The sequence below is a fragment of the Rhipicephalus sanguineus genome, chromosome 9 (genome assembly GCF_013339695.2).
Source record: "Rhipicephalus sanguineus isolate Rsan-2018 chromosome 9, BIME_Rsan_1.4, whole genome shotgun sequence".
Taxonomy (NCBI): domain Eukaryota; kingdom Metazoa; phylum Arthropoda; class Arachnida; order Ixodida; family Ixodidae; genus Rhipicephalus; species Rhipicephalus sanguineus.
In genome coordinates this window covers 28248139-28261251 of record NC_051184.2, presented here as the reverse complement: position 1 = coordinate 28261251, position 13113 = coordinate 28248139, and the positions used below count along the sequence as shown (strand labels likewise).

The window sequence follows — 13113 nt, the reverse complement described above, 5'->3', positions numbered from 1 at the left end:
CAGCCGTGCTTGACAGCCGGCTGTCTTCAACGTCACAAAGCGCGAATGCAGACAGCAGTGACGACGAACCCGCCTCGCGCTTTTATCTGTAAGCGATTCTTCGGGGCGTACAGTTCAGTGATATCAAGAGGTTCTGCGGTGCGACGCGCAAGAGGACCGTCGACTAGCAACCGTAGAAACCGGAACCGAGAGCAGACAGGGCATGACCCCCGTGAGCACGATCCCTCTGGTGCCGACATAAAGCTCACCGTCCGCAACGCTCCGACACGTGTCCATGTCAGGCGAGGCCTATCTACTCTCTCGGGAGCACAGGCTGCGGTCATCGCTCCAAGCAGCGGCTGCCCTCCTCTTTTACCTCCAATGGCAATCTGTCGAGATAGGCCGACCACCACTACATATGAGTGACCCCCTCAAGCCCGCATCCGGAGGCGGTACGCAGCAGGGATGGAAACCAGCCGTTGAGTCATCATCATCATGATGAAGATTCTGTGGATATTGACCTTCACTGTGGCTATCTCAGGTAGGAAAAGGCCGCGGTGCCTTGGAACGTTTTTCGTTTTTTCCTGGCGACCCACTGAGAACAGCTTTCTCTGCAGAACATATTCTGACTTCGGAAGCGTTCAACGAAAAAAAAAAGAAATAAAGAAGGCAGAAAGTGCTAGCTGACTTTGCAAGGGTTGAGTTTTAGCCCTCTGCTGGTACGAAATAGGCGCGTAAACTAAGTTCAAACACACAGGAGTCGAGACATTCAAAAGCGCGCTTGTGTATGTGTGTGTGTGAAGGGGGGGGGGGGGGGTTGAGGGGACGTGTGCGTGTAATAATAACGGTGACTTCGTAAATTTGGCTATACAGAGAAGAGACAATAGTTTATCTCGATTTTTCCTGAAGGCGCTCCTGCCTTACACAGTTAGACCTACATTTCGTCTTATACCGGGCCCATTAAATAAAGCTTAAACGCGAAAAGCCTTAGTAACACTTGCAAGAAAGCAACATAGGTAATGCAGTGTCACTCGAGCGTGTTGCTCATGACCGTGTGCATTGGCGAATGTCAAGTTACATATGTGTGCAACTGACCTTAGCATCCAAAAAGAAAAAAAGAAAATGTGCGGAGAAAAACTGCATGCTGCCCCTTTCAATAGAAGTTGCTACGACTTCCATTGGCGAATCGGCTATGCGGAAGCCTGCAAAGTGGAGAAGAGTAATAGAAACAGAAAGGCTACAAGTTATACAAGCGGACAAACGTAATTTTCCTTTTCTCTTCAAAGGAAGTTATTAGCGCTTGAGCAAGGTCATGGTAGAGTTCAGTGAACATGGCAAAAGCTTACAACAATTCTGTCCTAGCGAGGTGTGTTTGACGCATGATGGAAGAAAAAGTCACCCGGTCCCATATGCATTTGCCTAAGACAACTCGAAAGTGAAAGTCTTTCTTTTCAGTCGATTGTATTGATCCCCCCTCCCCACCAAAACTTTCTACATCCTACGTAGTTTTGCAAGGCCTCCGGGATCGGAGGCACTGGAAGCTTTCTGCACCTCACGTGGTTTCGCAGTGCCTCCGTGATCGGCACACCTTTGACCAAGCGACGATCGCACGTGATGACGTCATGACGTGACGTCATAGTGGCGTCATGATAACGTCACGAATTGTGTGCGGCATGTGACGTCATGGGGACGTCATAAGTGACGTCATCACGTGATGATTTTTTGCTTCACTGTTGACGCCGCTGACGCCGTCGGTCACTTTTAGCATTTGCTGCGGTAACAAAGGCTTTCGCCCTAACAATGAAACGAGCTATCGTGTACTTTCCAGGTTTCGATGTGGGCAAAGAGTACGTGTACAGGCAAAAAGGAACTCTGCACATCGCGAATCCCGAGCAGCCGTCGCAGTCCGCAGGCGTTGCGTTCAGAAGCAAGATCCTTGTACAACCGAAGAAAGACCACACCATATTCTCGGTAAGCATCCCAAGGTTCAACGCACGTCTGTTACTGCACGCGCATAGCACCGTGTGCACCAAACAACTGCTCAGTTTCTCACAATAATACCTAGAGCTAAATATGGTGCCACCGTCTATGGGAGTTTCTTAACGGGAGCTAACGAGGGAACGACAGTATATGTATGATGCCCAGAATATACTGTGTGAGAGGGCTTGTGTTCGCTGGCGTTGTGCGCGACCTGGCCTAAAGCGTGGATACGGCTGCACAAATAATGCTTCATTAAAACAAAGCTTTCATAAGACCTCCTTCACCCGTAAAACAGTTCGTGAAAAATAAAGGTTGGCTCACCTGTAGGGCATAAGCGAACGGCAAAAGGAAGAAACAGACGACAAACTGTCGCAGAGTGAACGCTGACCTTGTCGTCTGCCTTTTTTTACGTTTCATGAAATCGTACATCGAAGCAGACGTTCTCAAAGTTCAATAAAAGTTGTTTTTGTGTGTGCTAAGAAAGTAATAGCCGATTACGTGATGCGCTTGGACAAAATTAAGTTGTGGCGTAAGGAACCCTTCTAGCCAAACGAGTCTCCGAGGCACGACCTACTGGAACTCTTGACCTGTACCAACATGCCTGTACAGACAAGCCGGGCTTCTTTGGCAGCGCGTGCGCCAGCTCTCGTTCAATTGCTCGCCGTTGGTGTCGCTTCTATAAGCTGTTCGTCTGCTACTCTGCGGCCGTTTCGACGGCATTGGAGTGAGACTCACGCCCGTATTCTGTGACGAACTGCCGGCATATATGTGACTGTTTTAGCAAATTTGGCCAGAGGCTTAAGTAAAATACGCCGTGCGGTTAAGTATGTATTGTATAGTGGTTGACCAACGTGTAACGCCGTAGGCTTGCGCTGTGTGGGACGCCGCATATGATGCTGTGGCCTTAAGCATACATGATGGAAACTGAGGACGAAGTGGTGAGGATCGTGTGAGGTGCAGACTTACGCCAGCGCCACCTTAGCGGTTTAACCAATAAACCGTCTCCGACAGACGTCAGTCACTGTCTCCGACGGTCCAGTCAAGTGCATAGAATTTCTAAATAATTCCTCATATCTTTATTTTCGAAATATTTTGTAATTATGCATAATAGTTACTTTGTATGAACGCTATGCACTAGGCGAAACAGCGCCATGAGTGCTGAAGCTGACGACAGCGAACAGGTGCTGACTAGCACCATGCGTGCCGTCCCTAGCGGCGGAAGTAATGAACTAGAACAGGCGCACTGGAGTGGGGACATCTGATCAGGTCAACAGTTCCTGTAGGTCGCGCTCGGAGGTGTCCGGCCTCTTGGTGATCGATGCCAATCCGAATCCGACAAATCCCATTATTCCCATACATGCAAAAGCGCCGCAGCACGTTTTTCGTCTAGGCAGTAGTGAGAAACTCTACGCCAACCGTACTGCGGCGTGCTTGCAAAAGTGCGCGCGGAAACATTCTTTGCGCACAATCCAAGTTGCTAGCCCATTTGAGACAAAAAGCAGGCGAAGCTACATCGGCGCAGAATAGCTGCTCAGAATCGCGTATGCAGAGATTCTTAGCGAGTCGCATCGTATTGCCTCTACCCTAGTACGCACTGATGAGCTTTCTGATAAGCTACCGGTCGCTGACCGCTAAGTCATGTGTGGGGTCATTAATGGTCGTTACTCACGTAATCTTGAATATCCAGCGCATCACTCCTACACAAAGCGTTATGGACGTGCTGAATGTAACTGGTGCATAGTTATAGTATTCCTAAATTAGATTAACGCTCCGCAAGCTATACAACCATTCTGTTGCCAGTAAGCCCTACAAGTACATAGGGCCAGTTGGTGCATGGTGAACTTGAAAATGGGGGTGACAGTTAGACACGGATGAACGCTGGCGTTTCAGCGTTCGTCGTTGCTTAAAGCCTTCCTCTTGTGTACGTGTACTTGCGTATTCGCTGATACCCCTGTTTTCAAGTTTTTTTTGGACCTACGTGGTCTCACCGATTGACAGAAAATCGAGTGCTTCTTTCGGACAATAAGTTCGGTGGAAAAACTGTATTAATTATTCAAGGTAGAGAAATGGGACTAAGGGAAAGGGTATAATGGGAAAGAGCGCGTTAGGGGGTCCCTATTCCAGGACTACAGTGATCCTGGCTACACGCCCCGCCTGGTCCAAGATGCCTCTTTGGACCTACAGCCATGGCTGAGCGAGGATGATCTCCCACGGCTCCCTAAAATTGTAACATATGCGAGTCTGCCTCCTGTGATCTTTCTGCGCATCTCCATGTCACATGTGGCAGTAACGACCGTGCACCCCGCCATGGACATGCGCCTGCATGCAATGTGGGATTCATGTGGTGGGCCCTTTCCCAGTAGGGATAGGTGCGCGTTTGTATTTTTCTGTATGCGCGAGCTTCTGCTACTCCCAGCTGCCGATGCGGCAGGGCGAGACATTCTCTCGTGCGACGTTGGTGTTCGAAGATGTCTTGGGTCTTGAGCGGACTATCTCGGCAAGGGCCGTGGCTCCCAGCTCGGTTTGTAAGTTCTCGAGCTAGGGAGTCCGCCCTTTCGTTGCCTGTGATGCCCTCGTGACCTGGACACCATAAGATCGCATGTTCTTTTTGGAGTGCGTCGCCTAATATTCTTAGCGCGATTCGTGGCAATCTACCTTGTACGTACGTTCTGCACGCTGTTGGGAGTCGAAAATAACCAGTCCCGACTGCCCGGCGCTGTCGCTGCGTTTGATAAGGTCGTCGAACCGCTACAGATTATGCTTGTTTTATTTTTATTTTGTCTATGTGCCGTACACTCATAGGTGGCTTTAGGCTATATCCTTCGTTTCCTTTATCTTTAATGCTCCCTTTTAACCTCTCCCATGGCAGAGTATCAAACCGTCTATTGTCATATCTTTAATTCCCCTCGTACCCTCTCGCTCTATTTGTCGCAAATTTCACTGCTGTGTTTTGCAAGAGCTACGGCTAGTCAATGCAATCCAGGGCTAGCAGATGTACTTTAAATGCACCATCAAATTCTCATAATGATGTGACTCAGAACAGAAAGTGAGGAAACTCCTGAGGAGGGTGTTAAAGAGGGTAAAGGAAAGGCGGCGATACCGGCGTCATGCAACTTCGTACAAAAGTCGGAGGCTGTGCTTATTTTAATTTTCTCATGACTCTCCCTTACTACTTCTAGATTGTCGACTTCGAAGCGGAAGCCTTCAATTCTGACAACATCGACGTCGCTCACCACGAGTTCGACTATGTCCGCAACGAAGACGCGGTCAGCGCACTCCAGCGCCCATTTGCCGCCAGGTTCAACGATGGAAAGGTATCGCGTCTTTTAAGACTTTACCCCCAGTGTGGTATATGAGTGTAATGACATCTCCTTACCCAAACATTGCCAATAAGTGCAAATAACCGTAATTGAGCGGCTACTTTAAAGCTGTTCTGTTCTGTTCTCACTGGCTTGCTGTGGAGAGGTTTACGTTTATGTCACCCCGGCTAATACATTTCTACAAGTACTAAAGAAAAGAAGAAGAAAGAAAGCAGCTGTTTATCGAAATCATGAATACCGCTCCTTCATAGTGGCCGTTCAGGTTCGTACAAACTTAAGAGCATAGGACACCAGTGCAATGTGAAGTGTGCTATATGTTTTGTTTGTTTTTTGTTTTTTTTTGTTTTTTTTTAGGAAACCCATGTTTCTCAACATAAACGGCGTGTTATTGCCACTGCATCGCAGGTCGAGGAGATCGAAATCGACAAAAACGAGCCCACCTGGGCGAGGAACATGAAGAAAGGCGTCCTGTCTTTATTTCAATTGGACCTGTTCAAGGGGCGCCAACAGAACCCGCAAGCACGGAAGTACAATGTCAAAGAGGTGAGTGGGCCAAGAGCACAAAGGTAAGATGTGTCAGCTCAACAACTGGGTCAGCGAGAAGCCGGCCGCGACCCAAAATCTTGTAAAACTGATGAACTTCGACTGTCTAATGCGCCTGAGTCTTTTCTTACGGCATCATTCCTGTGCCTCCGTGCACGGTATACGTTTCAAACGTTCAATGCGATACAAAGGCTTCGAACCGTGTCATCTTGCTTTGTACAGGACGGTGTGCATGGTCCTTGCGACAGCCTGTACATCGTGCACACTGAAGACAACGGCCACATCGAGGTGACCAAGGCGAAGAACCTCGAGAAATGCGACCGCGAAATTTACGCCACGTACGGAAGGCAGAAAGGCTCCATCTGCGTCAAATGCGAATCTCAGAGGACGGTGAGTAACGGGGATTCTGAACTGGACGGGCAAATCTTTGGGTCGATTTCAGCGCGCACCTACTTCTATTACTGTCACATGCCGATCAAGAGCGGACGTATGTCAAGCGGATGTATGTCTAGCATACATCCGCTTTTACGATGCACTTGCGTCAAGTACAAACGCTGAAGCAAGCATGCGTGCCGCAGTAGCGTGCGACAAAGAACACAGCACCCGTTAATGCGTTTCCGATACAACACATTCGTGTTCGAGCAAACTTTGAATGTATGTATGTATGTATGTATGTATGTATGTATGTATGTATGTATGTATGTATGTATGTATGTATGTATGTATGTATGTATGTATGTATGTATGTATGTATGTATGTATGTATGTATGTATGTATGTATGTATGTATGTATGTATGTATGTATGTATGTATGTATGTATGTTACCCAATGTCAGTTATCTTGCAGGAGGTATGCTCACACGCTCTACGCGATTAATAATCCATGCGTCGCAAACGCCTAGCACAGCTGGCGACATCGTACAGTTACTCACATTACTTAAGGAACAAGACGTGCTTTTGATATCGTAACAGAACTTAAGCAAACCACGGTTGACGTGATATTCAATACCTCAAATGCTCTATAGCACTGTCGACAGTAGGTAACACAACGGTATCACACGCTCGATGTACCTAACAATTTACAATTTCTTTGATTCGGTTTCCGCAGCATCAACTTTCGGACACGTTTGAAGTTTATTACCGCCTCAAGGGAACCGCCCGGCACTACGTCATCGAGCGCGCCTGGTCGGAGTCGACGCAACTGATCAAGGGTAACAACGAAGGCAAAGAATTCCACGTCATGTTCAAGTGAGCGGCGTCGCTTATATTCTATCTGATCACATTTATTGTCTGAGTAAATCAGGCCTTTGAACCGAGGTTGACAGTAACACAACTATGTTCAATGACCTAAACCACAACTTTCTTTTAAAACATCAAAAACTACATGCAGGCAAAAGTACTTCGGCTAACAGCCTGCACGACCATACCCTGCTGACCCCGATAAACGAAAGCGTAGAAATTAAAAACGCCGCAACAGACCACTCGCAATGGCGACCTACTTAAGAAAGTAAGTATATAACGAGTCGAAACAACAATAAAGCTTAATAAGAAACTAAAACTTCAGGCGCTCATTACTTATCCTGTGACACTTACATAAAGGTAAGGACTCAGGCTCATAAAAAAATAATGCTTTTCCTGGTAGTGCATCGTACTTCTACAGGCATGACCATATCTAATGATACAGGAATTCTACGTTATCTCTTCTGCCGACGACGACGGCACAGTTGAAGCTACAAGGTCCACCGAACAAAACATACACAGCTGTCTTACTTTATGCAAGTTTACCTTATTCTCTTAAAATACTGGAAAGAAAATATGCCGAACAAATATGTGAAAATTCAGCGAATCTTTAGCAGTATGCAAGAGAAATATGTGCTATCATTACTCTTAATTACCTGTAGTTACTTTCAATTACCTTGATGTTGAACAGTGGCCAAAATTTGCCAAAAGTGCTGGTAATATGCACATTTTTTTTTTTCAATTTGTCCCACTTAATGTTCACGCAAAAAAGGAAAGGTACCCTAAGTGATATTTCCTGGGTATAGTTTCTCGCAAACTGTGCAATGTAGTAGAAACGAACAAGGTTCCCTTCATTGGCTGCTTGATGAGGTCATTCTTACTAGTATAAAATAAGAGTCAACAGTAAAGATCCAAGAAGGTAGGCACTAATCATAGCCAAGCTGAATTCATATGAAAGCTGACAAATTTTTCATTCCCATAGTCGAACCCTGGACCTAGAGACAGAAAGAGAGATCACGGAGGAACACGTGCTGCCTGCGGGAATGGTCAAGGAGCACTCATTGGCGCAAGAGTTTGCAGTGTCCACCGACCTCAAGGATCCGCAAGACCTGAAGCACGTCAACGGATTCATCACGTATTTCGGTCTCCACTCCATCAAGGAACACGTAAGACCACTGCAAATGAACTCTGCGGAATCCCACAAGCTGGTGGAAGAGTTAACTGACAACTATCCCTTTGTAGTACGGAGCCACAAGAAAATCCACACGGATTTCTCAGAAAGGAAAGCTTAGTTGAAGAAACATTCGTCCCGGTCCGGGGATCGAATCCGGGACCAACGCCTTTTGAAAGGTCAGTCACTCTAACAATGAGCTAACCAGGATGCTAGCATGTGGCAGTGCTAGGGGGTGCGCCTAACTTTTCGATTAAATTTTGTGAAGTATTGCAGAGTTTTCGTTTAATGCGATACTCGGTAGTCGGGCTTGCCCAATTCCTGTGGCGCATGCCCACCTGACGTTTTCTGCGGACACCAAAGTTTTTTTTTTTTTTTTACGGCCAGCTTGAATAGCTCCGCTTTTAAAAGGAAGCACGAATCACATTTAGTTAAGCCGCTTAATTATTGCCCTGTCCATGGAGATGCCTTTTAGCTAAGCATCTTTAGTCGCTTCCAAATACTTGAACGTCTCAACGTCCTTTATGAACAAAACTCGCGTGCCCGTCAATATCTTAATTAAAGCTGTCTCGCATTGTCTGCAGTTTCTTGTAGGCCTTCGAAGCCTAGCGCGACTCGAGTACACCGACGAGGACATCCCAAACATCGACAATGAGATGAGTGCCGGCCAGCTCTTCCACATCACGTTTCACTCGTTCTCGACCTTCGACTACCAGGAAATCGATGACATCTACCGGAACCACGTTCTCACTGCGCCCGAGGATATCAAGGACAGCATGCGGTAATTTTAACTCCTAATGACGCGTCGCATGTTTTACGGTGTCGGTTGGTGCAAGCGTGAGACGAGAAAGCAGTAATAGCGATGCTAAACTGCAGAGCACCAGTTATGTACAAGACACATAAGAACTAACACAGTACAGGAGAAGTGCTACCATTATAAACCATTATGAACCACTTAATAAATGACCATTATGAACCAACACAGCCAGCAACGAATTCTTTTAAAGGGGCCATGACACCCAACTTTCGATCATAATCCGTGTTATATGAGTTAATTCTTGTACGTTCACATACAAACTGGCGAAATTTCGGCATATTCGGTCGAGCACTCAATTTGCAATTAAATATTTTTACGCAAGTACGCAAGCGGCCTGAAAGTCCGGCAACACTGGCACACTTGCGAGCCCTGGATTAACAAACTGCTTGCGGTGCGAGGGTCTGCATTACGGCGAACGATTTTGTTCTTCGGTCAGCTGCGCGAGCAATCATGCCACTTTAGCTTTCTTCAGCTTGGCATTATAAAAAGTGAACAGTTTGCAGAGGCTGAAACTTTGGTAGCATGGCTCCATGTACGACATGACGTCACACACGCCATGGTCAGTCAGCGCCATGGCGGCGCTGACTGACGCTCCCACGTTTAAATGCACACATATACCCTATAAAGTGGACGGGGGGATGGCCGCCGCGGTAGCTCAGTTGGTAGAGCATCGGACGCGTTATTCGAAGGTCGCAGGTTCGGTCCCTGCCCGCGGCAAGCTATCTTTTCGTCCACTTTTCTTTCTTCACAATTACCTTACATTTATTACTAAAAACATCCCCTATACTTTCCTTGGCATTATTGTCTGTTAGTTCTCATTAATATTGTGTATAACAAAGCAAACGAGCCCTTGAAATTAACACTTCTTTCCTTCATTCATAGCGAGGGTCTCGTTCTGGCAGACTTGATGCTTTCAGGTAGTATGCGAGGGATTATTGGTCAGCTGCCAGCTCGTAATAAGTTCACGTGCTACGTGACGCCAACAGGCAGAAAAAGAGTGTTCCACACTCGCCGTCATGGTTACTGGCGGCGCTGACTGACGCTCCCACGTTTAAATGCACACATATACCCTATAAAGTGGACGGGGGGATGGCCGCCGCGGTAGCTCAGTTGGTAGAGCATCGGACGCGTTATTCGAAGATCGCAGGATCGGTCCCTGCCCGCGGCAAGCTATCTTTTCGTCCACTTTTCTTTCTTCACAATTACCTTACATTTATTACCGTATTTACTCGAATCTAAGCCGATGTTTTTTTCGAAAAAACGATGTGCGAAAGTGGGGGGGGTCGGCTTAGATTCGTGTACAATGAATAGGTTTTTTTTCTTTCCTGGCCTTGCGAATTTCGGGGGTCGGCTTAGAATCAGGGCCGGCCTAGATTCGAGTAAATACGGTACTAAAAACATCCCCTATACTTTCCTTGGCATTATTGTCTGTTAGTTCTCATTAATATTGTGTATAACAAAGCAAACGAGCCCTTGAAATTAACACTTCTTTCCTTCACGCCATGGTAAAAACTGTCGCCGCTGGCGGGCTCATTTTGTACTGAAATATACTTGTACAGTGCATTTTTCATATAAGTATAGGTACAACAGACCCTCTACCTCTATTTTTTCGCTGAAACTCGCAAATTGCTGGGTGACCGTGTCATGGCTCCTTTAAGATAATAGGTCTTCTGCAGTGGACCCTACTGCTATAGCGCTTGTCATGTGCTGCGTGTGTTCGTCCGTGTCCCGTACCTAATTTGCGCTCTGCAGTTTACCATTATGAACCAACTCACCAAGCAAGGAATTCTCTTACGATACCGTAACTGCGAGGTCTCATGGTTTGAGTGTTCCCGTTATTGTACACCCAATAGCCGTTGCGCGTTTCCATAAGTTAAAAGGCGCAGTAGCGGAACTGCCGGTGCCGTCAAATGAGCAGAAACGTCGCGTGTGACGTCATACCACCACCGTGAAATATAAATGAAAGGGAAACGTAATGCCTCTGGCGTTGCACGAAGCATCGCTATATTTACCAGTGTCAGTGTGGTTAGTCGTGCCACTGGAAAGGACGGTAACCTACGCCGGGCCGCTTCGTGGTCCTGACTACTGTGAAACCGTCACTGCTACCAGAAACAGAGTCGACGAGCTGCTCTACGAATGACGTCCTACGTGAAGTTTCTGCTCAAGCTTCTGCTCTCCCGCAAATTACGGTGACTCGAAGTTCCGCTATTGCTCTCTTTAGGATAAATGCGCTTCACCGTTCACAAACAATTTCTGCACAGCTTCCGGCTTCCCCACTGACGTATATCACTAAACCTAGCGGCCTGAAAACGCAACCTCAAGTTCCAAGAATGCGGCAGTAGACAAGTCCGCAGACTTTCATTATTTTCGCGGTGCCTAGCGACAACTTTGGAAATAAGCACTGAAGTAAGTCATGCACAGAATTATAGGTATTAGTCTTGAGTCGATATACTCGTACGTCTCCCTTTTACGCGAGAACGTGCAGCGACTTTCCGTACCCGAAACAACTCGGAAACGCTTTTCGTACTCGTGGAGCCGAGTGACAAATCACGTGATCGGAATCTCCTCGAAGCCGCACGCTTGCTGCTGTTATCGCTAAACTGTCTATACTAAGCTTCGCATCCCTAAAGCTGCACGGTGTTTTGCTCCATGCTTTGTTAATCTCATTTTGTGAAGCATAGCTTTCTGCTTGTTTATTTCCGACGCCTATTCTTTTCACGCACTCCACTGAATGATTTGAACAAATCACGTGAGGGAGTATCACTTAAACGACTTTCATGGGGTACAATGCGTCTGCTACTATCATGCCATTTAGTTCTGTTCCTTTACTAGTGTGCTTTGTCATAAGGACACTTTTTACTACGCACTATACTCGGTTACAATTTGAGAAAAAATGGCAGCTCATCCCTTCTCTCCCCGCCCCGGCCGAAAGAAACTGCCGGGCTGACATCAATTAAAGTTTATTAGGGGCGAAGCTCCTTAAGGCGGCACCCGTTCGTCCCTCGTAGTCGTAGTCGTAGTGCGTAACCATTCTTACGCTTTGACCTCCAAGGTGGTGCCGGTGGGAGATTTTTCCTGTGCGTTGTTGAACAATAAAAAATTCGCAGCGTGCGCGTTAACTAAAAGCCGAGTTCTTCTGTCTCTCATTCCCCATTAGCAGCCATTGGCATGTTCCAGTAGGAAACGTTAGTAGAAGTAGAAGTGTAAGTGTTAGCTAAAAGCCGACTTCTTCTGTCTCTCATTCCCATTAGCAGCCATTGTTTACCTCCAAGGTAGTGCCTGGTGAGATTTCTCCTGTGCGTGATTAAACAATAAAAATTTTGTTCAAAACGCCGTTGATTGATGAAATAAACCAACGAAAGACGCCAGATGTTTTGTAAAAGCAAAACGAAAGAACGCCAGATGTTTCTAAAGCAAAACGAAAAGACGCCAGCTGCTTAACGAAAGACGCCAGATGTTTTCTAAAGCAATGGTTTTCTAAACAATGAAAATTCACAGCGTACATGTAAAATTAAAGTGAGCTGCAAGTCGTCATAACTCATCGAACCTTTAGTATAAACGCGCCCGATCTCACGTCGGTGATGATGTACTGGGCAGAATTCACGGAAGATTCACGGTTTACCGATGAACCTCCGCAGCTTCGCCCACTCATCATCATTCACTCCGTGGATATGCTGTGATTTTTCATTCATTCCGCCCTTAGTCATCGCTGTTCCTCCCACAGATAAATTGAATAAATGCTTCATCCAGTAGCGCTTACTCATTTTCATGACGTCAGACACTTCTCGAGTGATTCAGATATTTGACTTTCCCATAGAGGCACGGTTTTGTGGCTGCCTTTAGGTCGGGAACTTGAACGTCCTGATAAATTTTGTCAGGGTTCGACATCGCTGCTCAACCAAACGCAATGTTATAGGTAGTAACGAGAAATCTTTAACTCTTAATATGCGTAATATTTACACTAGCCGAACAAAAGTACTTACGGTTCGAGCGGAAACCAGCCAGCACGGCTGTCTTTCACGGATGAAGATCAGGCACGACGCATTTATGTGGGCAGAGCTTA

At 46.6% G+C, this 13113-nt stretch overlaps 1 protein-coding gene across 1 annotated transcript in view; it reads left to right on the top strand.

Annotated features, from left to right (window-relative positions):
* Positions 1-477: 477 nt before the first annotated feature.
* LOC119405407 (uncharacterized) overlaps positions 478-13113 on the top strand; it is a 34141-nt gene continuing 21505 nt past the window's right edge. The window contains 8 exon segments of the mRNA XM_037672247.2: positions 478-520; positions 1808-1950; positions 5139-5273; positions 5685-5822; positions 6045-6212; positions 6932-7071; positions 8045-8228; positions 8818-9014. Coding sequence (XP_037528175.2) covers positions 478-520; positions 1808-1950; positions 5139-5273; positions 5685-5822; positions 6045-6212; positions 6932-7071; positions 8045-8228; positions 8818-9014 — 1148 coding nt within the window.